Here is a 22,845-nt window from a genome sequence, read left to right as displayed (position 1 = left end):
ATGAGCAATTCATACTTGTTTTGTCTGCCTAAATAATTAGAAATAATAATATCATCAGAGGGTGGACATTGATTCCATTGGGTGCTTCGTATATGGATAGTTTGGGAAAGGAAGTCAGAAAGGACAAGCTAACAAATATGGTATCAGAGACAGTTGCGAGTAAAAGCGATTCCAGCTAATGTAGGAGGGACGAGAGTGGGGAGGAATCCCAAGGCGAGGAGACTGAGCCTGGAAAGGAAAGGGAGAGAGAGGAGGGAGTTCTAGGCAGCTAGTGCTTAGTTTTATTAAGTTCAACATGCGTAGCATTAGAGCTTTTTATATACTCGTCCCTGTGCTTGGATTTGAGGCCAGGAGTGTGCGTAAGACACGGTTTCAATCCTTGCCTACACGCCATTGGGTATTGCTAAAGAGATGTAAAATGTACAGGAGAGGGAGATAGAATGACTGGGTTTAAAACAAAATTCAGCACATTAAATTAGAATCCCATCAGAGGTCATTTCAGAAGTGCCATCGTTTCATTTTCAGTTTCTACTGGCTTTGGTGTCTGGAAGTATCACCTACCTGTCAAGGGGTGTGTTTCTGACTCTTTTTTTTCTCCGCTGCTTTTCTGAGCTAAATGTTTGGGGAACTTCTAAATACCACACGATCAATTGTGAAGAGGCATTGTATTGCTTTTAAAGTAGGTTTCTGATAAAACACGACAAATGAAAAACTTCTTTAACTGTCAGGTTGTGATGTGCCTCTTTGTGAGTGATGGGGCGTTCTCCTGAGGGCAAGCATCGAAGACTTCTTTTAAAAAACAGTTTGGAAAATATATTACTGGTTAGCTTAGACATCAAAGGAATATTGAGGAGCTGAAGCAAGCTGCTGCTTCCTTTAGAAGTAAAGCCATGCTTGCTTTTCTTTATCCAGTCCTTTAGTTGGAATGAACATCATGTATTTATTTAGTGATAGACTTTATTTTTGAACTGGGTTATGTCTGTGTCTGTATTTATACTAAGTATAGGTCACATACCATAACAACTTTTATTTTAACCTTACAGGGCCGTGGTATTCCTGGACCCCCTGTAAGTATCATCTCTTTGTTTTTACATCATCTATAAAAATGGCCTATTTCTCAGATGCCAGCCTTACTCTCTAACACTCCACCCAGTGGTGTTGGCAGTGTCCTACCCAAAGGTCCTAGGTGGCCACTGTGACCGCACCCCTACTCTGCTAAACAAAATATTTTATTAACCTAAGAAATTTCTGTTAACTTAAGACATTTCTGTTAATTTAAGAGATTTCCATTTTAACTAATTAGGATTTGGTTAAATGAGTTATTGTCTCATTGGAAAGCAAAGCTAGCACAGATACATAATTCTAAGTCTGTGGTTTATCAAATTTGATATCAGTCATGACAGACTGTAGAAAATATTCATAAATCACCATGTCTCTTTAATTTGTTGACTTCAGGGTCCTCCTGGGGGAGTGGGGCTCCCTGGAGAGCTTGGCCGTGTTGGACCAATTGTGAGTACACAGTGCATTTGATAGACATTTGCTGATTTAATAAAAGGTGTTACTAGGGAAGGCAGATTGTCCTAACCCTATTTTTCCTCTGCAGATCCAAGAAATGGCAGGTGAATTTCATGTCAGTTTATGATATTGATGGGGGCCAAGGATAGTAATGTTACCACGTTTTTCTGTAGAGTGATTTTAATTCCTTTCTCCAAAGTTTTCAGCTAAATTTTTCTTCCCAGCTTTTAGAATTAGTGATCAAGTTAGGAAGTGTCACCTCCATTTTACAGACTCTTGGTTAGAAGAGTGTCTTTTGCATTAGTCTCTGCATGAAATGAAAAGTGAATGGTCTCACGTTATTTCCATGTACTTTTATGTTAGGATCACAAAATGATGATTGGACGAACAGAACTTAACTTTTGTCAATAAAGAGCTGAACTTCTTAGAAGAAATTGTTGGAATAAGTGCTTGATGTTACTATTTGATAAATATTCCAAAAAATGTTGAAGCAATGACGTTGTCTGATCATAGTGAACTCATTGAGAGTAGGAGCCACAGATTAGATACTTTTCTTGCTTCTCTATATGTGCTACTATTTGACAGATTTATTTATTGGACAAATGAATGAATATGGAATGATTGTAAAGCTGATTGTAAGATGCTTTTGACCTCTTATGGTAGGATATTAAGAAGGAAAAACCTATGCCAGGAGTAAACTCTGGGCATTAAGACTAACTGGAACCCATCTTTATCTGGATGACTTGTTTGAATTTAGCCATCTTTGATCTTCTGTCCCATTTGCAAGAGAGTGTAGTGACACCCCGAGTGATAGCTTCTGGGTGGACCACCCCAGGGATCAGGGATCATCTGGCCCTGCAGAGATTACCTTCCATTTCACAGCTTCAGGCTGGTGCCAGCCTTCCTTTGCTGCCTTAGCTGTATGACCTGAGCAGCATTGGCTGTTCTGCTTCCTCTGTAAATCAACTAGAAAGATGCGTAGTGTTTCTAGTTTGTTTTCAGAATCGATAAAGTGATCATTCTCTAGAAAGGAATTGGCTTCTTCCTCCACAAGTCTCCCTCTGCCCTTGTTTTATTACTTTGGTGAAACTGGAATGCCTTTGTTCTTCTGGTTTTGTGGAGCAAATTAGATTTATGGGTCACTCACTGATTTTGGTGGCAGGTCCATGCAGTCTGATCTCTGTAGGGTTTCTAGGAATGTCATTCTGTCATGCCTAACCAGTTTTATGCACTGTGTTTTGACATGTGAATAACCACTGTATCACAATTTTCCAATAACTTAGGGGGACCCTGGGAAGAGAGGACCACCTGGCCCCCCTGGCCCCCCGGGACCCAGCGTAAGTTATTTGCAGCTTGAATTTCTCTGCGTCTGAGAGTTGAGATCGAAGCAACCTAAGAACCAAAAATGGAAGTCTCTCTTTAAGTCAAGTCATTGTCCTAAAATTCCAAAATGGCTGCGATTTTTCCAGTCATTCAGAGCACGGTCTTTTTAGGCCAGAAAAGCAGAGACGTCACAAACACTTAAAAGGTGGTTTTCACAGGGAATGGTTTACTCATTACGTTTGAGGTGCTTGGATGCTTGCAATTTCTCAACTGCTCAAAACTTGGACGTGTAATAGAGACACTTTCAAATAAGCTCGTTTTACAAAGGATTTACACAGTGAGCAATTTAAAAACTGAGGTTAAGTAGGAGAGAATCCGTATTTTTAATTAATGATTCAGTGTTCCCCATGTTTCCTTTCTGTCTCTCGCATCATTTCCCTCCTATCCCCTGAGAGAAAGAACTTACTGTTTCTCCAAATGGAATAGGCCCAGGAGTCAAGTTTTTAGACTTAGCATATTAGATGCTGTGTGTTCCTTATATTTTATTGAGCAAAAATATCTGTTGCATTTCTGCCCAGTGAACTTTCTATTATTAGTAGGTCTGAATTCAATATTCAACTCTATTCTTAACTGTGATATTTTCTTTACTTTAGGGAGCAATTGGCTTTCACGATGGAGATCCACTGGTGAGATGTTTTCCTTTGAACAAAGTACAATTTGAAGTCAAAGACCATGAAGTCTCTTGAAAAGATGAATTCTCTCTAAAATGATCTTGCTGGAAGATGTTGCATTTCTGTGTTTTACTTTACTCAGACCCCAGGGCAGTCTGCAGGACTAGGGGGCTTGTAGACACTCAGACCAACCATTTTTCACTATAGAAAATGTTTTTTATTTCTTTATGAATTTTTTTTTTTTAATTTTTGGTTTCTTTTTTTGGGGGGGAGGTAATTAAATTTATTTACTTATTTATTTTTAGAGGAGTTGCGGGGGATTGAACCCAGGACCTTGTGCATGCTAAGCATGCCCTCTACCACTTGAGCTATACCCTCCCCCCTAGAAAATGTTTTTATTATATTTCTTTCTGCATAATCTTTTTACTTTATGACTAATACGTACTTTTCACCAGAACACCCCAATGTTAGAAGGTAGAAGTCAAATAATCTCCTCTAAGACTTGTTTTACTTGTAGACTGATACTCGAAAGATCTTGGAAATCTGCGCTAAATGCAGTTTTGGTCCATTTGTCGAGGGGATGGGGCCCTCGGGGTAGAGCCATTGGAGTGGAGGGGGAGGGGATAAGAATCAGATCCTGGCGCCATGGCCTCTCTGGAAACATCTCTTTAATAAATTAAATCTGAAATAAATATGGCAAACTATTAACATTCATTAAATCCGGATTGCAGATACATGGGGAAAGGGTTTGTTATGCTCTCTGTACTTTTCTGGAAGCTAGGAATATTTCTGAGTTTAAAAATAAGATAATTAAAAAAAGGAAAGGGACTAGTCAGAGTTATTTAATGAATATAATTGCACTGGGGTTCTGTTGCTGGAATCTCTGAAAAATGTATCATTTTGTCATAAAGTGGAGGCTCTAGTTAATTCTCTCTCTCTCTCTCCCTGGCAGTGTCCCAACTCCTGTCCACCAGGTCGCTCAGGATACCCAGGCCTGCCAGGCATGAGGGTAAGAGAATAATTTTAGTGCTGTATTCTATTTTCAAGAGTATTATCCGTAGATATAGACCCGTGTTCATCCTTTCCCTTAAACATGGGCTTTCCTGGTGCAGAGGTTCCACACTGATGGATTGGCAAGTCTGTGTTCACTTATTCTGCGGCTTGGTCTGTGGTCCTTACTCAGTCCTAGAAATTCCCGCTGGGGCCCCTGACAGGTACTCCTACTGAGACATAGATGTTTGATTATTCAGTGCTTCTGTTGTTCAGGGAAGAAATACCAAAAAGATGTATGGGGTTGGGAGACCCTGGGACACCCAATGACAGTTCAGAAGTTTGCTCCAGGGGTGAGAGAGAAGAGCCAGGGATTGTGTGCATGATGTATTTGAAACAGTTTTAGTTAGTTAAAGCAAAGATTGGAGAAACTGTGCCAAATAGATGAGAAAAGAGACTTTCCAAAAGAGTTTTTCTCTCCCTCTGGCCATCAAAATTCCTTCAAAATTTCCCATAAAAGGAAAGAAAGAAATACCAAATGCTGGGGTTTGATGGCTTTCTCTAGTCTCTGCATCTGGGGTGATGTTGAAAAAGTCCAGACCGGTGGAGTTCTGCCATGACCTGAAAGGTCTGAGATGAGTTTCCAATGATGGTTTTCCCTAAAGTTAGTTTTGGTGAGTTCCCACAGTTGCAGAAGATTTGGGCCTGGACTGGTGTCTGATTTTCTTTTATAGAGACGTGCACTCTTGGAACAAAAAAGGCTTTGAGGGTGAAAGCTCTGAGAAACTTAATTTGAGAATGTTTCCTTCACATTTGCCCCATGTTACTGCTCAAAGCACACATATGCTTAGAACAGGTGGCCCAACAGGGATCTCTGCTCACGCCACACAGCCTTCATGGACTGCGGTTTATAGCTTTCCATCTGCACTCAAATCGTGTACAAGAAGAGGCAGGAAGTGGTGCGTCTGGAGACGCCCTTCTTGTACCTTCAGGAAAGAGATGGGTGTGGGGGGAAGAGAAGGATTTCAGAGCAGTCTCCAGAAAGCAGGGGTAGGCAGCTGGGCTGGGTCAGCTGTCACCTCTGTAAAGCAAGTAACTGGTGTCGGAGAAGACGTCATGCTCTTAACCCAACAGTGAGAGGAAACTGGGAAATGAGGGATCCAGGAACCAGCAGGCAGTGGATTCATCCAGGCAGTGAATCATGACTTAGTTGCTGAAGTAGGTAACAGAACAGTGTTTTTCTAGTAACTAAAACTGATATTTATTATACAGAGTGGTCATGAAGTACACAGGGCATTATTAATATCTTGTAAGGCTGTGATGTCTTTGTGACATAACCTTTCTCTTAGCAGCACACTGACATAAATTTTAGGGGCACAAGATCACATTATGAGCCTTGTGACCACTTTCTGTGCCGAAACCAATGCATTTATTATTTATTTATTTATTTAGCTACTTACTTATTTACTTATTTTTGCATTTGTTAGGGTCATAAAGGGGCTAAAGGAGAAATTGGTGAGCCTGGAAGACAAGGTCACAAGGTAAGGAAAGTGAATATTTAGTGGGTCAATTGTGACTGGGAGGTTGTGGTCACTTTGATTATAAGGAACGAGGAGGAATAATAAAGGGAGATATTTTATCCTTCCTTTTCAAAGGATGGCTGACAAGTTCTCCATAGATGTGTCAGCCTTCTGACTGAGCATCATAGTCTAACATTGTTTAATTACAAGAAAAAGAAACACAAAAGAAAGCACCATACATGTTCATTCTTTCTTGTGTTGCTCCCCCTCACTTTACTTTTCAAATCAGTCCCCTTCAGTTCTTTTCCTTGATGTTCTGATAGTCAACTGTTATTCAAGCTAGTCGTTCTACTCTACTAAACAAAAAATTTCATGACAAGTGTAAAATTTTATGACAAGTGTTGCTAAGACTGGCAATTGGAGAAGTTGGTAATTGGTGTGTAGCTTCTTGTCTTAAGTTCTTGAAATAATTTGTTTGTTACTGACCTCATTTCAGTATAACTTAGATTTTGAGTAATCTAGAAGTTAGCAGTCAAACTTATACTATTATCTGGGTAGAAACTTAGAATCCACAGCATAACGTACATTGGGACTGGCATGTCCTGTAGAAAAACTAAGACTGAAAAAGGGGAAGGCAGAGCTCAGTGGCAGAGCACGTACTTAGCAGGCACAAGGTCCTGGGTTCTAGCCTCAGCACCTCCATTAAATACATAAATGAGCCTAATCACCACCTTCCTACCCCCACCCCAAATAACCAAGCCTGAAATTTAAAGCAAAGTGACCTATTTGCCCTTTTTTCACCTGCTAAGATGAAATTGCTTTTAAGTTAACTACGAATTTGACTTCTTGTATGGTAGACATTTTGTCCCTGTTAATTCCATAACATTTTACAAAGTCAAACTGTTCTTATTAATGAGGGTCCTTTAGACTTTGTTGACTATGTCCTTCTATACCTTTATTGGGTAGCAGAAGATTAGTCTTTTTCTTTTGAAGTTAAGACCTTAAGAGGCAATTTATTAAGACCTTCAGGCATTAATATTCTTGAACTCCTTAGGTAACTCTGTCGAACAATCTCAGATAAGGATGATAAATAAGCCAATTTCCTGTGCCTCATTACAGTGTGAACATTTATTTCAAAAGTCTTTCTTATTACTTAGGCTCTGAATAGTTAAGGCATTTTATTTATCTGGCGTATAACAGCTGGGTTTTCCATGTCAAATTGGAGAAAATGGAAAAACAATCAAGTATTTTGGAAATTTCTCTGTGTGCCCATTCTTCCACTGAATTTTAAAATTTGTAATTTTAAAAATTCAACAAGTATTTATTAAGTACTTGCTTTGTACCAGGGTTTATTCTAAGGGCTTGCAGTACAGAGGTGAAAAAATGTGTCCAATGTGGCTAAATTAAGTATGATGTATCCATGTAATAGAATATCATCTAATCACAAAAAAGGTGTGTAGGAATATTAAATTACACCAAACGATATTGATGAGGTAGTACGTATAGTGAAGCAGATACAGTAGACTTCTGTTGTTTTTGATGTCCTGCATCCTTTCCTCTTTCTTTGGGTGACCTCTTTTCTTTGGGGAACTTCTACCTGCCCATCCCATGGGATTTGGGAATGGAGCTGTCAATCAAAGTATCTCTCTGTTCTCCCCAAGAAACTATCATTTTTGAGACCTTTACAAGTTAGTTACCTGGATTCTCAAATTTGGTTCAGTGAGGAACCAGCAGTATTTTTGTGTGTATTAGGTTAATTGGCCAACATTTTCATTAAAGGCCGTTGAAAATTCCTTTAATTTATTTCACATGTTTATGTCACTTAAAACTTGCAGGGGTGCCTTTGAAAACTGGCATATGAAGATAAGATAGCTCTTTGCAGACTGAACCATGAAAGGGCTCATAGAGGCACTGAGAGCAGAAAGATGAAGAATTAAGAGACTAGGGGCCTGAAGTTTGCTTTCCATTTACAATTCTGTCTTGAATTCACTCTCCAAGTTAGTTAATGAAGAGTTTAAAATTTGTTTTTGAATAGAGGAATGAACAGTCGAACATTTCAGCAAAATGATAATAAATTGCTATTCCTAAATTTGTCATTTAATTTTGTGGTTATTGAGTTATTGTGTGCTAGTCATCTGCTGGTGTAATATTTAAATCAAATCCATTACTCCAAGATTTATCAAGACTCCATAGAAAAATACCCCAAACCTTGCTAATGAAGTCACTGTTGTTTCTGGACTTAGGCAGGGAAATCCAAGTAGCATTTAATTATATACCTGTGTTGATAATCCCACTCCATGAACTTGCTCAGTCACTGGCTTTCCCATTGCAACTGCTTTTCTGCATTGTCAATCATGCGTTCTTATGGAATGTAATTATGAGACTAAAACCACTATGTGGGAACTTTCAGGATTCACTTGAAAATCAAGAATAAATGATTTAGGTATAACCTAGTTGTTTGCATTATATGCCCAAATGTTCTATATTAATACTGCTACTATTTTTTTTGTATTTCTTTGTGTGTATGTGTGTGTGTGTGTGTGTGAAAACATCTAAATATAAACTATAGCCCATGAAGCAAGAAATGAGTGAATTGAAACATGGAAGAAACAATAGAATTGAATTTTAATCTAATATTATGTAGATAATACTAAAGAGTAAGAGTTTTCCTCATGATTAACTTCACAACATAAGTTATTCACTACGACAGAAGGTATAGAACAGTATATCTGCTGTGAAATAGATACGAACAGTGCATCTCTTATCAGAGAGAAAATAACTTTTTCTCAGAGTCCATAAAGTCATTGTTCTGTAAGAGACAGTAGTTGGATTTCTGTTTGGAATATCCTAACATTTTAAATCAGAGATTATAAAATTAATATCAAACAGTCAAAACAATAATTAGAAAACACTGTGGAAGGAGATTCCATTGGCAACAGCAACCAAGTTTTAGGAGAAACATAAGGAATATTCGACACAAAGAAAAGAACAAAACTTTATTGATGGAAGGAAAAAAGAAAAAGTTTTGACTAAATAAGAAGATAAACTGAGTTCCAAGATAGAAAGACTCAATATTGTAAAGATTTCAATTCTCTCTGTATTCATCTGTCAATTTAATAGAGTCCTAATTCAGGGCAAGTAGTTCTTTTGCGAGGATTGGCCCAATAATTCTGAAGTTCATCTGCAAAAGTAAGCATTTAGGAAAAATCTGAAAAATAAGAGTAACTATAAATGAAAAATAAAGGAATTCTTCCAACCTCAGATTAAAATGTATTATAAAGTTGCAGTCATTGAAATGCTGTGGTATTGACAACGTCATACAGCAGGCCAGTAGCACTGGTAAGGAAGTCCAGAAACAAGAATATTCATCAATTTAGTATATGTCAAAGATGAATTTTCCATCCTGTGTGGGGAGAATGTATTACTCAATAAATGATACTGGATAGAGTGGCCAGTTATCAGGAAAAATATAGATGAGAATTTATATAACTGGGGGGAGTGGACAGAGAAGGCTTTTCTGAGAGAGACATCAAAGGAATAAGCCATGGAAGAAAAGACTGGTTTAAAGACATTAAAAAAATTATACATGGGACAAAAATTATAATGCAAAAGTTAAAATGAAAATCCTAATCCAAAATATTATAGTTTATAATAATATTTTATTAAAATATATTTTATATTTTTTGGAATTAGTTTTTGATGGCAAAGGTTGCATAGTATGCTCACATTCTCCTAATAATATACCCTCTCACAACGCACACACTTAGAACATACTTCCTTTCTCTCTCTGTTCCTCTTTCTCTCCCCTCCTTTCTCTCTCTTTAGAAAAACTTTGAAAGAGTAGCATCCAAAATGTTATTGGTGTTTATAGTTGAAAGTGACTGTATATGCATCTCTGTATTTTCTGAATGTTCTACAATTAATGTGGATTACTCATATAAAATCATTTACGGAAGTGTAGCAGAATAACTCGGGGGCTGCCGGATGAATTTAACACGTGCCGAGTTAGACCGAGCCCATGCCGGTGTCCGTTTGCTGGCGTAGCACACGGTGCACTTCTCTCTGCTGTGTTTCAGGGTGAAGAAGGTGACCAGGGAGAACCAGGAGAGGCTGGAGCTCAAGGACCTCCGGTAAAGTATTTTTAAAAACATATCTAATTAGAATAGGCAGATATTCTCTTTCATGACTTTTGGAATATTTCTTGTTTAGCATTTGGATTAATTGTGGTACATCACTGTGATAGTCTCTGTTTTCCCACCATGCCAGCACGGGGAGGGCACCATTTCTTCAAAATAGGAAAGGCTCCCCATTGTATGTTCAAACACCGTTTTAACAGAAAAGTTCTACCTATAATTACGTACATTCATTTACTAGATTTCAGGGCTGGGCAGTCTGAGAGTGAATGTTGAGCACAAGAGGATGACATATGTCTTTTATGTTCCATATATCACATGCTATAATGAGAAAATTTTGTGTGCCCTGACTACGCATATCATCCCCTGGATTAATGTAGCTTCTGCCAGCGTGTAATCTTTATCATGAGAACATTCTTAATTGTTCATGATCATGTCTTTTAGGAAAAAGTTGGTCCTCTGTGCTTTGGTAGATGCCTGTAATAGTACGTCCACTGAGGTCATTTGGGGGCATATTTCAACTTAAAATGTTTGTCAAATCACAAACATCATATGATATTGCTTATATGTGGAATCTTAAAAAATGATACAAATGAACTCATTTATAAAACAGAAACAGACTCACAGACATAGAAAACAAACTATGGTTACCAAAGGGGAAGGAGGAGGATAAATTAGGAGTTTTGGGGATTAACAGATGCACACTACTATATATAAAATAGAAAAACAACAAGATTCTACTGTGTAGCACAGGGAACTATATGCAGTAACTTGTAATAACCCCTAATGGACAAGAATATGAGAAAGAATGTATATATATATGTATATACACACACACATAACTGAATCACTAGGCTGTACGCCAGGAACTAACCTGTGAATAACATTGACAGTTGTTATTGTAAACAATTACAATTGCTTACTAGCAATTGTCAGTGTTAATTACTGGTTGTAAATCAACTATAAAAATAAGTAAAAAATAAAGTAAAATAAAATGTTTGTCAAATCAGAATTTAATTTACTTATATATATGAAAATGGAATTCTTACACTTTTCTTTCTTGCCACAATGACTAGTAACAAGAATGGAAATAATAATTTCAGAAGATTCATGGAACACCGCAGCTGGCCAAGGTGTGACGTAGCAGTGGCAAATTCCTGTCCTGGTCTCAGAAACTGAAGAGTTAGGAAAGACAGACACAAAACCCAGGACCACCCTGCCTTCATCTGCTGGGCTGTTCCCACAGAGCTGCCTTTTACAAACGTTCAGGAAACCATGCAGATTAGTGTTCACACAGAACTTAAGTCAGAGAATCTGGAAAAAATGACCTCCTTCTGCTTTGTTTTTTTTTTTTTAGAACGAACACGTGGAATCTTTTATTTCATGTAACTCATTAATTGATGATACAAAAAGTAAGATGTTATGACCAATTCAGGGAGCATTTGAAAAATCAGATGCAGATAGATCATTTAACAAAGAAATATTAGGTTAAGATAATTGAGGTAAAATTTAAAAGATTCTCTTTAAGTGTCCAAAAGGACATATATTTTGGAATTATCTGTTTCAGAAAAAAAAGTTAATTATTTGCACCTCTCTCAGACAAAAATCATTAAGTTAAAACAAGTAACTTTGCTAAGTTTGAGACCTTTTTTTTTTCGACTTCTGCTTTTAAGCCACGTGAGAACTTTAAGGGCATTTGGCGGAATCAAGGGCTTTGTTTCAGGAGACAGTTTCCTGGGTGGGAGACACAGAATAGAATTAAGAGATATACAATTTTTTGATCTGATGAAAATTTGGTTAGGGACTTAAGGCTATTTTTTAAGCTGTTCCCAAAGATCCTCAGAACAGGATTTTGCAGGCAGTATTTTAAGAAGTGCTTTCATGGATGGAGGGTCTCTGCTGGGTTCTGAACAGCCTGCGTGGTCCATTGGAGGGTATTACTAACTGCTTGCTTGGCTTCATGGTGTTTGGGAGGGGATATGTTGAAATGTTTCTGTAAAATTCACAGATTTTCACTTTTTAAATATATAGCATCTGACTGGAACATTATGCTGTGCACCAGAAATTGACATGTTGTAACTGACTGTACTTCTAATAAATAAATAAATAGATGAATGAATAAATACATAGACAGCAGCTATCAATGCACAGATTTTCCAAAGCATGCTTTTTAACACACTTACATACAAGGTCTCCCAGAAAGACAGCCCCCATCATTCTCATGTCTCTGCTTTCGACCCAGATATTTCTGGAATTCCTTTTTGAATTACCTCCAGAATCAGTTAAGTGAGTCACAGAACAAGCAGCTTTGATCAGATTTGGCCACGTCTCACCTTGCGTCCTGAGCAGGACAACCCTGCGCCCATGTGTTTCACTCAGGCTAGTCCTATCTGATCTGTGGGGAGATGAGACTGACCCGGATGCAAAGTGAAGCACTGGCCATCCAGCTGCCCACTTTTCCCAGTGAGAACATAGGGAAATGACTGGCCTCGAGCTACTTTGTCTTAAGCTGGTGTGGACCGTTAGCCACCCAACTTCCCTGCCGGGGTGTCTGCCCCTGCTGCTCCCAAGGGAGCATCCCTACAGAATCCCTTCTGGAGCCCTGCTGCTGGGGGGCCAGACGGTCGAGAATGATAACATTCTGTATTGAAGGGGATCCTAGAAATAACACCTTGTACCCTCAGTTTGAGGATGACCCACTCCTGCACCTGAGAAGGGATGGGATGGGTTCCTACCACTCCTAGCCAGAATTCAGGATGCTTTTTATCATAGAAAAGGTGTGAAAAACAGCGACAGCATGTGGTTGATGGAGACCCCAGCTACATTTTTAGGTCACAGGCTTTTGTGGGCTGATGGCTTTGGATGGCATCCATTGGTGGGGAAAGATTATCCCAAGGTTTCAAATCACAATCATGTAACATGTACCCAAGTTACAAACCATGAAGGAGGCCAGAGTGGCCATGTATTCTGCATAGGGGTTAAAAGTCAAATACATTATTATAATTTTTTAATGCTAATGATATTTATGTTTTTGCCATCGGGGACTGTTCCAATTCCAGATTGATTTAAGTCCTTAGAATCTTTCAAAAGGGTTCCACCATCAGAAGAATTCTCTTTGCACTTTTCTTTTAAAAAGGGAAAGTTTGTCTACACAATGTCACTCTTTCTCAGTGTTACCTTTGATTACAACAGCATTCTTCTTCTGGATTTGCCTTTGCGATGACATCGAAGAATGTGTGCTTCAACTAAAAGAATTTCCCTTTCTGTTTCACATTTCCAGGGAGCTCAAGGCCTGAGAGGCATCACTGGGACAGCTGGGGCCAAAGGGGAAAAGGTAAGATGACGCGGGTGATGATACAACATCAAAATGCATAAATGTTTATGTTTGGGGCCATTAAGAAATATCTTCTTATCTTCAACACCATCACTTTGTATTTTACATTTGGTTCTTTGTAGATGTTTGGTTAGGTGCTTTTTTTTTTAATTTTGTTTAATTTTTAAACTTTTTTGGGGGGGTAATTAAATTTGTTTATTTTTATTTATTAATGGAGGTACCAGGGGTTGAACCCAGAACCTCGTGCATGCTAATCACACACTCTACCACTGAGCTCCACCCTCTCCCCTGTTTGGTTAGGTTCTTATCACTCTGTTATAAACGGATGATCTACATGAGTCGTACACGTGGTATTTGTCATGTATTAACATATTTTAAATTACTTTGGGTAAATAGGAGTAAGCGGGGCTGTTCTGTTTAATCTCGTTATCGTTATCAGTAGTTGAGACTGATAACACTGACACAGTACCTGGAGAGCAAGGCAGAGACTGAGGAAGATGGACAGGTCAAGGGAGGGAGGGCAGGATGCCCTCAAGGACACTGGGGCCATCTTGGTTCCCCTGCCAACCATCACTACTGAGCTCTGCCCTTAGCAGACATCCTACACTTGAGGTGCCTGGGAGACTCAAAGAGGAATAAGGCCCTCAGCAAGTGGGTTATTTATTGGGAGAAGCAAATAAGCAGAGTGTATTATTATGCAAATGAGCGAGGCATACATCTGAGGTCAAGTGGCATGAGGGACTGGAGGCTTGGGGATATAGCAGATCTTGAGAGGGGACTTGGGCGGGCTCACGAGGGAGGTGACATTGGAAGGATGCTTGGCCTCGAAGGATGAAGTGGAGAGTGGAAGACCGGGCCTGCTTGACTGAATGAGTATCAAAAGCAAAAACAACAGAAACTTGAAGGTTCATAATGAGCTCACAAGTATTTTCTTGCTCTGTGTGTGTCTGTGTGCGCGTGTGTGTGTACAAGTGTAGGGGGGTGTCCAGTGGACACTTTTTAGACAGTTTGTTTCCTAACTTTGTTAGGAAAGCTAATTTGTAGGCTCCAGAAAACATTTTTTAAAAAGGCCCCTTGCCCACGAGCCCTCTGGCCCTCGCCTCCTTCTCTGCAGAACGTCTGGGGCTAATTAGTGTTGCTCCACACAGAAGCACAGAACCTTTCATGAACCACCAAACAAGGGTCACTTGCACACTGGAGATGCTCAGCAAATGAAACTCAATCTTTTTTTTTTAAAAAGGGATACACATTTTTGTGGATTGCAGGAATTGCTTCATGAATTGCTCCGTGAAGAATTCCTTCAATTTCATTTTTTTTCCCGACCTCTTTCTTTGTCCCTCCTTGTGTGGGCCTTCCTCTTCCATTTCCCCTACAATATTTCTTTTTCTAAAATGCTGTCATTTTAAAAACATATTTTGTATTTCGATATTCATGTTATCTTCAGGAGCAGGCTGTGTGTCTCTCTTCTATGATCAAATGATAAATCCCTTGAAGTCACTGCTACCTCTTCCTTTGCTTTTTCTGGGTTTAAATTATCTCCTAAAATCTGTGACCCCCTCACACTGAAACCAATTACTGTTCTCGATAGGCTCTTTATTTCAGGTATTTTGCTATTTGATAGTTTTCAAAATTTCTCATTTCCTCTGATTTCTGTCAAATTGCTTTCCATAAAAAAAAAAAAAAGCTCTTCTCGTGAACTCAGACCAACAGAGTGGTTACCTAGTAACAGTAGTTTGGGTCTGAGCTCGTGCTGAACCGCGATATGAGAGAGAGATGGAACATCAAAGCCGTTTCTATAACGCGGAGGCTGCCTCCGTTCCCACCACGCCACGTGAGTGATGAATTCAAGGTCTTTTTCAGGCTGTCTAAACCTCTTCTTCCCTGGTGGATGGAGAATGCCTTCTGCTCTGTTCTAGTTTTTAGGGATCAAAGAATTTCAAGGCTCCGTGGGGCCTCTGCTTCTGTTGTGTTCTTTCTTTGATTCTGCCCATGTCTGAACCATCTATCAAAGGTTTTCTAATTATCAATTCTTATGGTGGATGCTGTCCAGCTGGTTTTCTTGGCCTGCCATCCATCTGATACTCTTTTAACTGTCCTCCATTTCTTTTATCATCGCCTCCTGCTTGCTCCGGTTGCCCTTCTGACTCCTCATTCACATGGTAGACAAGAAAAAGATGTAAAGAGGAGGTTGCATTTTGTCCTGTAGCGTATGTAGAGAACACTGTGGAAAAAAAAATCATTTGTTTTGAAATCACATTTTGATGCTTATAATAAAAAGAAGGAGGTGATGTGTACAGTATAGAACAAAGTCAGAGAATTTCATGCTAATCAGATTGATAAAGCCCTGCAGTTCTCAGGCCATTGGCACTTGGTGGCGTGAATCCATTGCTGAGAAAGCAGATCAGTTACTTTATACGAACTGAACCTCGTGTTTATCCAGGATGGAAGAGGACTTGCTCAAGTCCTTTGTACAGTTCGTTCTTCTGAGTCGTGGCTGGACTTCTGATTCCAGATCTTGGTGCAAGTCCGGAGTCCCAGAAATCCCTCCCACCGTCCAGCGCAGCTGCTACTAGGGTGACTCGTTGGTGTTCACCCTTAGTGAATTCCCATGGGGACCCTGAGAACCCTGGAACATGGCCGTCAGCCTTTTCCAACAGGTTTAGAGGCCAGGTTCTCTAAACAGGTGGTTCATATCAGCAGTCAAGAATGCTTGCAATGCGGGGAGGGTAACAGTGGTGGAGCACGTGCTTAGTGTGCACGGGGTCCTGGGTTTGATCCCCAGTCCCTCCATTGACAAAGAAACAAACAAATAAGTAAATAAAAGCCGAATTGCCTCCTCCAACCCCAAATAAATAAATAAATAATAAAATTGAATTAAAAAAAGAATGAATGCAGTGTTTGTTAACTTGAAACATCCAGAGCGGTACCAAAGGTTGGGTCTACGTGCTTTTGCTGGGATGAGAGAATGTAAACCAGCGTTTTCAGATCTGAGGTGTCTGATGAAGCACTCTTTGGGCTCACTGATGGACAGAGTATACACCACAGAACACAAGACCTCCTTTCCATCTGCCACTCAAGTTCTTTGGAAACACTCATGTGCCTTTTACATGCACGACTGTCTCGGTTTCATTGCTTTGTCTTGTTTATTTGCAGGGTGCTCGGGGCTTAGATGGAGACCCAGGGCCTCAAGGTCTTCCTGGTGCACCTGTAAGTGGTTTTCGTTCCAAGGATCCAACGATAGATTTTTCAATGATCAAGGATAGGTTTTTTGCTATATATATATATATGCAAAGTATATATATATGCAAGTATCTTTTACATGCAAATAAAGTGGAAAAGTGGGCAATTGTTCTTATATTTATTTAAGTTTTAAAATAAAGAGATGGGGTGCTGAGGAATATTCCTCAGACTTGATGTGGGTTTAGTTTTCCTCATAGGCAAAGTCAAATTGCTAAGTTTTTACGCTCGCTGTGTTTTCCTTTTGTTTGGTTGCTGGGGTGCTTAGAGTCACAGTGATGATCTCACTGTAGGCCGTCGGAGAGTTCTGTCCTTTTCCTTTACTGTCATTACTGTGGGCTGCCTCCCACCTCTCCTAGGAGTATATAAACAAAAAAGCCATTCGTTAGTAATCACCTGTACCACATTGAAAAGTAGACAAGGTGTAAGTAAAGTAGAATTTCCAACTCTCAAGGTCCAGTGGGGAAGACAGAACGTAACTGAACGCTGTATTATAAGAGCGTGTGCTAGAGCACGTGGGAGAGGTGATGTGCCCGAGCGGACCCGAGAGGAAGGCTGGTCTGGAAAGCCGTGCTGGGTGGGAAGGGCAGCGGGGTGCAGGCGAGCAGGAGCCCTGTTGGTACTGATGAGGGTGTGTGCTGCCAGAGGGGCTGCCACCACCCGGAGTGGAAGGCTCCTGTTGAGAAGATGAAATTGACTAGATGATGTAGAACCATATTATGGAGAATGTTTAATGCTGATCTGGGCACTTTGAAATGATCTGGTAGCAACAGGAAGCCATTTGAAGGTTTTAGAACAGATGAGCAATTGAACAAAAGCTTTATTTCAGAAAGAGACATCCTCTCATCTGTTACCATCTAAACCATGTATCAACATTAGCTGGATGATGCTGACAGAAATCATTATTACTGACTGAGGAATTAAGTAATATGGAGGAAAGGTTGCCCCGATCCAAGCCTCAGCCCACCACGGTATTCAATGAGGCTGGAGGATGTGTAGGCACGGTTACTGATGTCAAGGGTACCTGTTCTACGGACCTTAATGTTACTATCCCTGTACACCCAGCGAACACAGAAGCGTTATGCATTTACAGTGAAATCAATAGACATGTAAGTCTCAATTATCTTTATGGTAATATCCATTTTAAGACAAGACAATTTTTATAAAAAGATTTCTTGGGCTAGGCAAGATATTTCCAGGATAGAGCAGAGTTACTGGGATGAAGGAACAAAAGCAAGGTAACATGAGTGGTGTTTTATAATTTCAAAAGACTGCCCATGAACACAGTTTTGTTTTCCTACAGGGTGACCAAGGACAGCGAGGACCTCCAGGAGAAGCAGGTCCCAAGGGAGAGAGAGTGAGTTCGGATTCGTGTTCATCGCTGTGAGCTTGGAGCTCGTCAGTGTCACCTGCTGGTTACGCTGATCTCTGCCACATCCTAAGTACTGTGCTGATTGAGGGTGTCTTGTCTGCCTTCTCCCTTCTGCCCTGCAGGGGTCTCAAGGTTCTCGAGGAATTCCTGGTCCCCCTGGGCCCAAAGGAGATACGGTATGTCCTGAGCTGTAGGCATCAAGAACATTTTTCAAAGTGATTATTGACTTGTAATACAACTTTAGAAAACACTGAAGGGAAGAAGAATACGTTCCTAAGACAGTGTGTTTCTTTGTGTGTCTTTAGGGCTTGCCAGGTGTGGATGGCCGTGAGGGGATACCTGGAATGCCTGGAACAAAGGTAGCTGTGTGATTTAGTCTAAGAGTGATGGGCTGGTCTCTTCCGAGACCAGCCAAGCACAGGGTTTCCATTATTACGTTACTGAGGCATTGATTTAGCTGGGTTTTGGCTTTTTTCCTCCTTTTTACTTTTAAATTATGTCAATTCCAAATACTTATTAGAATAGAGTGTTTGCTTGGTTTCAGAAACTCAGTAAAATTATTCCACTGATGAACGTAGGCAGAAGGAAATCATGTATTTTGATTGAATTTTTGTCTGAAGCCCTCCCCCACCCTCCCGCCCTGAACTGCATGTAAGGCCAGCTGTACAGATAGTCCTTTTACTTAGAAGGTCTTTTTCTTTCCTTTTCTTAAAAGAAGGACAGCTGTTCATAACTTTTTTTTTCCAGGGTGAACCAGGGAAACCTGGACCTCCTGGTGATGCAGGATTGCAGGGGTTACCTGTAAGTATTTGATTATTCAAATGTTTATTGATTTATGTACAAATTTTGAAGATATAAATTTGGGGGAGAAACACACTAAGTAATTTAGTAAGTTCTGGAGAAGAGGTAATGCTATAATTTTATATTTTTACAGTTTTACACTTATATTTTTGTATTTTTTCTCTGAACGACTAGTTATTTCTCTGATAAGTACACTAAGCTTTAACTTTATATTTTTCATCTCTCTTCTCTGTTTAGTTCGCTCAATCTTCCATATATTTTTTTTCCCTAACCCTGAGCTGTGAGCCAGTGTCATCCACTTCCTCCTGCTTTTAACCAGTTCTGAAGTTCTTGTTGGCAGGATTGAGACGTAAGAGGGCTGAGAGTATGTTCAGGGAACAATGTGAGAGAGATGTCATTTTTTGATTATGCACTAGTTTGAATTGTTCAACTTGGTGTTTCCCTGCATTAACGTGGCTGGAAGTTCATGTGGATTCTGCCACGTGTATCCTTGGCTCTCTGCAGGTGAAGGTTTCAAGTCAAAAGAATTACCTGGTAACACTGAGGACTGCCCTCTGGTTTATGATGATATCTGACACCTTAAAAATAATCAGCTAGGGGATATTAGGACTCCGTTAGCACCATGTCTCAGTGAATCCCGGCTTGCTTCCTGCCACTGTGTTTTTCTACTTAAAGCCTGGCATTTTTGACACGTCCTTGTTTTGTCTTTTGTACATGAAATCATGCCAGTGAGAGCATCTGTTGACCTGAAAATGGTACTGGATTCTGATTTGGAGGTTCATCCTTGAAAAGTGACTTTAGAGCTAGGATTTGCTTTAAGGGTGTTCAGACATAACAAGCCAGTGACAGTAAAGTTGCCTCCTAGAACTGTTCAGAGCTGGGGTGCTAGGAACCTCTCCCTCACACGAAAGCTTGGAGGTTGTCGTGATCCCCTTGGCCCCTCAGCGCTGTGCGCTGGGCTGAACATCCAAGGATTCCCAGGTGAAGTGATTAAACCCACATTCTGTGTGCCCTCTTTTAGGGGATACCCGGAATTCCTGGTGCCAAGGGTATTGCTGGTGAAAAGGTAAAAGATGAAAACTTTGTAATTTGTATTTTTCTCTTACCAAAGATTTTAGTTTTCATTTTAAATATTCCCATCCCATCTTTTATTTTATATTTGCCTCTAAGGAAAAACCAAAAAGATCTTAAGACTTTAAAAGCGCATTTCTTTCCCAGCGGCAGAAAGAGAACTTTGACGGAGTGTTGCTGGTTAGACTTCCTTCTGGAAAGTGTTATCCTCGGCCAGTGTAAGACAGAGAAAGTCTTATTGCTCTGTACCACTTACAATGAGGACCATATTATTAAGCCATAAAAATTGTCAGGGACTATCATTAGGATGATTTAGCTCAAACTTAAAGGTATTAGGCATTTTGCTCACATAATGATCAACCTGTGCTTATAATCCAGCACTTCAAGACAATAGTTAAAAAGAAAAAAAAAGGATTAAAATATATCTTTACTTGAAATAAAATAGATGAAATGTGGATAATGTAGATATTGGTCACTGTTAGATTATAGGGCTCCAGCTGTCCAGTCGGAGTGGTCCACAGAGTCTTGAGAAGAAATGCTCCCTGATAAGTGGACCACGGGAGACTGATGGTGGAAATGGATTCCCGGACAGGTGCACTCCCTGGAGCCTGCTGGGAGGCAGCACGTCCTTTAGTTCCTCGCGTTGACATGATTCTGTACAATTTTGACAGTGTCAGTGTCGGGTAAAATGGCTCCAAGAAGTGTATTGGGGGTGGAAATGGTAAAGAAAGACATGTGTAATTAATATTGTGAAGAAAGAAAATTCCTCTCTTATTCTCTTAAAGCCCTTCATTTTTTTGACATTTGATCTTCACTTTGTAACATTTTCAATACCTTTATTAATAGACTTCTGGGAATAACAAAACGACATCTTAAATCTAAAGAACTTTGATGTATCCACCAAGAAAGAGAGTCTACATCCTTTCAAACTCTCAATGTAAAACCAGGAAATTAATGCTATTTAAGTAAGAAACACTCGGTGTGGGTAACACGGTGTATGATTATGCTCACTCACGGTCTGAGTTAATTTGAATATTGTCTTCTACCATCAGGGTAACACAGGCGCTCCAGGGAAGCCTGGTCAGTTGGGGAATTCAGGCAAATCGGTAAGATGCCATTACCTTTTCATACCTGGTAAGCTGTTGTAATCACCAAGCCAAGGATTAGGGAGTTTAACTTTTTCTCTGTCCCCTTTCTCATCACAGGGCCAACAGGGGCCGCCAGGAGAGATGGGACCCCGAGGACCCCGGGGGCTCCCTGTGAGTACTCCTTTCTGCAGACGCTCCCGAAGTGCCTTCTCAGGGCTTTGCTGCGACTTGCCCCCTTCCTTCCTTCCTTCCTTCCTCCTTCACTCCCTCCCTTCCTTCCTTCCTCCCTCCCTCCCTCCCTCCCTTCCTTCCTTTCCTTCCTTCCTCCTTTTCCATTCATTCATCCATGAATGCCTTCTGATGTTTCAGCCTGTGCTAATCCAGGTAGACAATGAGACATGAATGCTATTCAGATACACAATATACTTTTTCCTCCCTAGAAAGTGGAAACAAAAGTGAAGTATTTAAAAGAGCATGATGGCCTTTTCTGCTCTCATCCCATCTTGAAGGAAATATTTTGGTGTGATTAAAACTATTAAAATCCTTAAAACTGTATTAAAACTCAACTCTGTTGAGATATAATTCATATACTGTGTAATTTGCCCATTGAAAGTATACAGTCCATTGAATTTTCGTGTATTTGCAGACTTGTGCAACCATTGCCACTGTCGATTTTAAAACATTTTCATCACCCCTAAAAGAAACTCTGTCCACTTGCAGATTCAACATTTCCCCCCAGTCCCCTCAGCCCCAGACAACCACTCACCCACTTTCTATCTTTATAGATTTTCCTATTCTGGAAATTTCATATAAATGGAATCGTACAACAAAATGAGTGTTTTCATGACTGGCGTCTCAACATAATGTTTCATGGTTCTTCTGTGCTGTACCGTGGAGCAGTACTTGGTTCATTTTTATTGCCAAATCATATTCAGTTACATGGATAGACTGCATTTTGTTCATCCCTTCATCCAGTTGATGGCCATTTGGGTTGTTTCTGCTTTTTGGCCATTTTGAACAATGCTGTGAACATTTTTCTACAAGTTTTTGGGTAGGCTTGCTTTATTTCTCAGGTACCTTTAATTTCTAGGAGTAGAATGGCTGGGTCATGTGGTAACTGTTTTTTAATCTTTTGAGAACCTGCCTGACTTCTTTTACTGTGAGTTTGTAAATGTGTCTATTTTGCAGCAAATATAGTGGTGTGTATTTTCTCATTAGGTACAATTTAGCTCCTAGAGAGAAACTGATTTGGAAATTAAGATTATGCATTTAAATATAACTTCAAAAAAATTCTCTCTAGCCTTAAGTTTAGATTTTTATTTTCAAAGCCTGCTGGGTAACAAAAGGAACTCCAAGCGAGAACACAGAAATGTTTTAAAGTATCATTGTTAACGTTTTAAAAAGTATTTCTTCATTTGACTGTCTTTTATGAATGGATTACTGCATTCTGTTGATTCTTATTTTGTGGTTGGCTTTAATCGTTTGGTAATTATGTAAGTTTAAAACGCTAAAGCTCTAAACTGTTTTAGAAACAATGAAAATGCAAATATATATAGTTTAAAATGGTTTTCTCTCTCAGTGGGTTGCTCTTCCTAGAATAAACTTTGTTTACCAAGAACTTTGGGGTTAAAAAAAATAATTAAAATGATACATTTTATGGTATATATATTTTGTCAATAAAATTTAAAAAAAAATTTAAAAAGTATTTCTTGAGCATGTTGAATGAGGTTTTTCCTGCTTCAGAAAAGCGAAATACCACAGGTGTCTTGTGACCCAAGAGTGAGGCATTT

The 22,845-nt window shown here is 39.6% G+C and overlaps 1 protein-coding gene across 2 annotated transcripts in view; it reads left to right on the top strand.

Annotated features, from left to right (window-relative positions):
- Positions 1-22,845, top strand: part of COL9A1 (collagen type IX alpha 1 chain) — a 78,067-nt gene that overhangs the window by 26,328 nt on the left and 28,894 nt on the right. For both annotated transcript variants that reach the window (XM_010967574.3, XM_074368750.1), the window contains 16 exons: positions 1,044-1,067; positions 1,456-1,509; positions 2,799-2,852; positions 3,492-3,524; positions 4,462-4,518; positions 5,987-6,040; positions 10,096-10,149; positions 13,433-13,486; positions 16,640-16,693; positions 18,027-18,080; positions 18,218-18,271; positions 18,401-18,454; positions 18,843-18,896; positions 19,918-19,962; positions 21,020-21,073; positions 21,173-21,226. In XM_010967574.3, the coding sequence (XP_010965876.3) occupies positions 1,044-1,067; positions 1,456-1,509; positions 2,799-2,852; positions 3,492-3,524; positions 4,462-4,518; positions 5,987-6,040; positions 10,096-10,149; positions 13,433-13,486; positions 16,640-16,693; positions 18,027-18,080; positions 18,218-18,271; positions 18,401-18,454; positions 18,843-18,896; positions 19,918-19,962; positions 21,020-21,073; positions 21,173-21,226 (807 nt within the window). The remainder of the gene's footprint in view (positions 1-1,043; positions 1,068-1,455; positions 1,510-2,798; positions 2,853-3,491; positions 3,525-4,461; positions 4,519-5,986; positions 6,041-10,095; positions 10,150-13,432; positions 13,487-16,639; positions 16,694-18,026; positions 18,081-18,217; positions 18,272-18,400; positions 18,455-18,842; positions 18,897-19,917; positions 19,963-21,019; positions 21,074-21,172; positions 21,227-22,845) is intronic.

Source organism: Camelus bactrianus, chromosome 8 (genome assembly GCF_048773025.1).
Source record: "Camelus bactrianus isolate YW-2024 breed Bactrian camel chromosome 8, ASM4877302v1, whole genome shotgun sequence".
NCBI lineage: Eukaryota > Metazoa > Chordata > Mammalia > Artiodactyla > Camelidae > Camelus > Camelus bactrianus.
The sequence above is the reverse complement of the archived record's forward strand: the minus strand, read 5'-3'. Positions and strand labels throughout refer to the sequence as shown.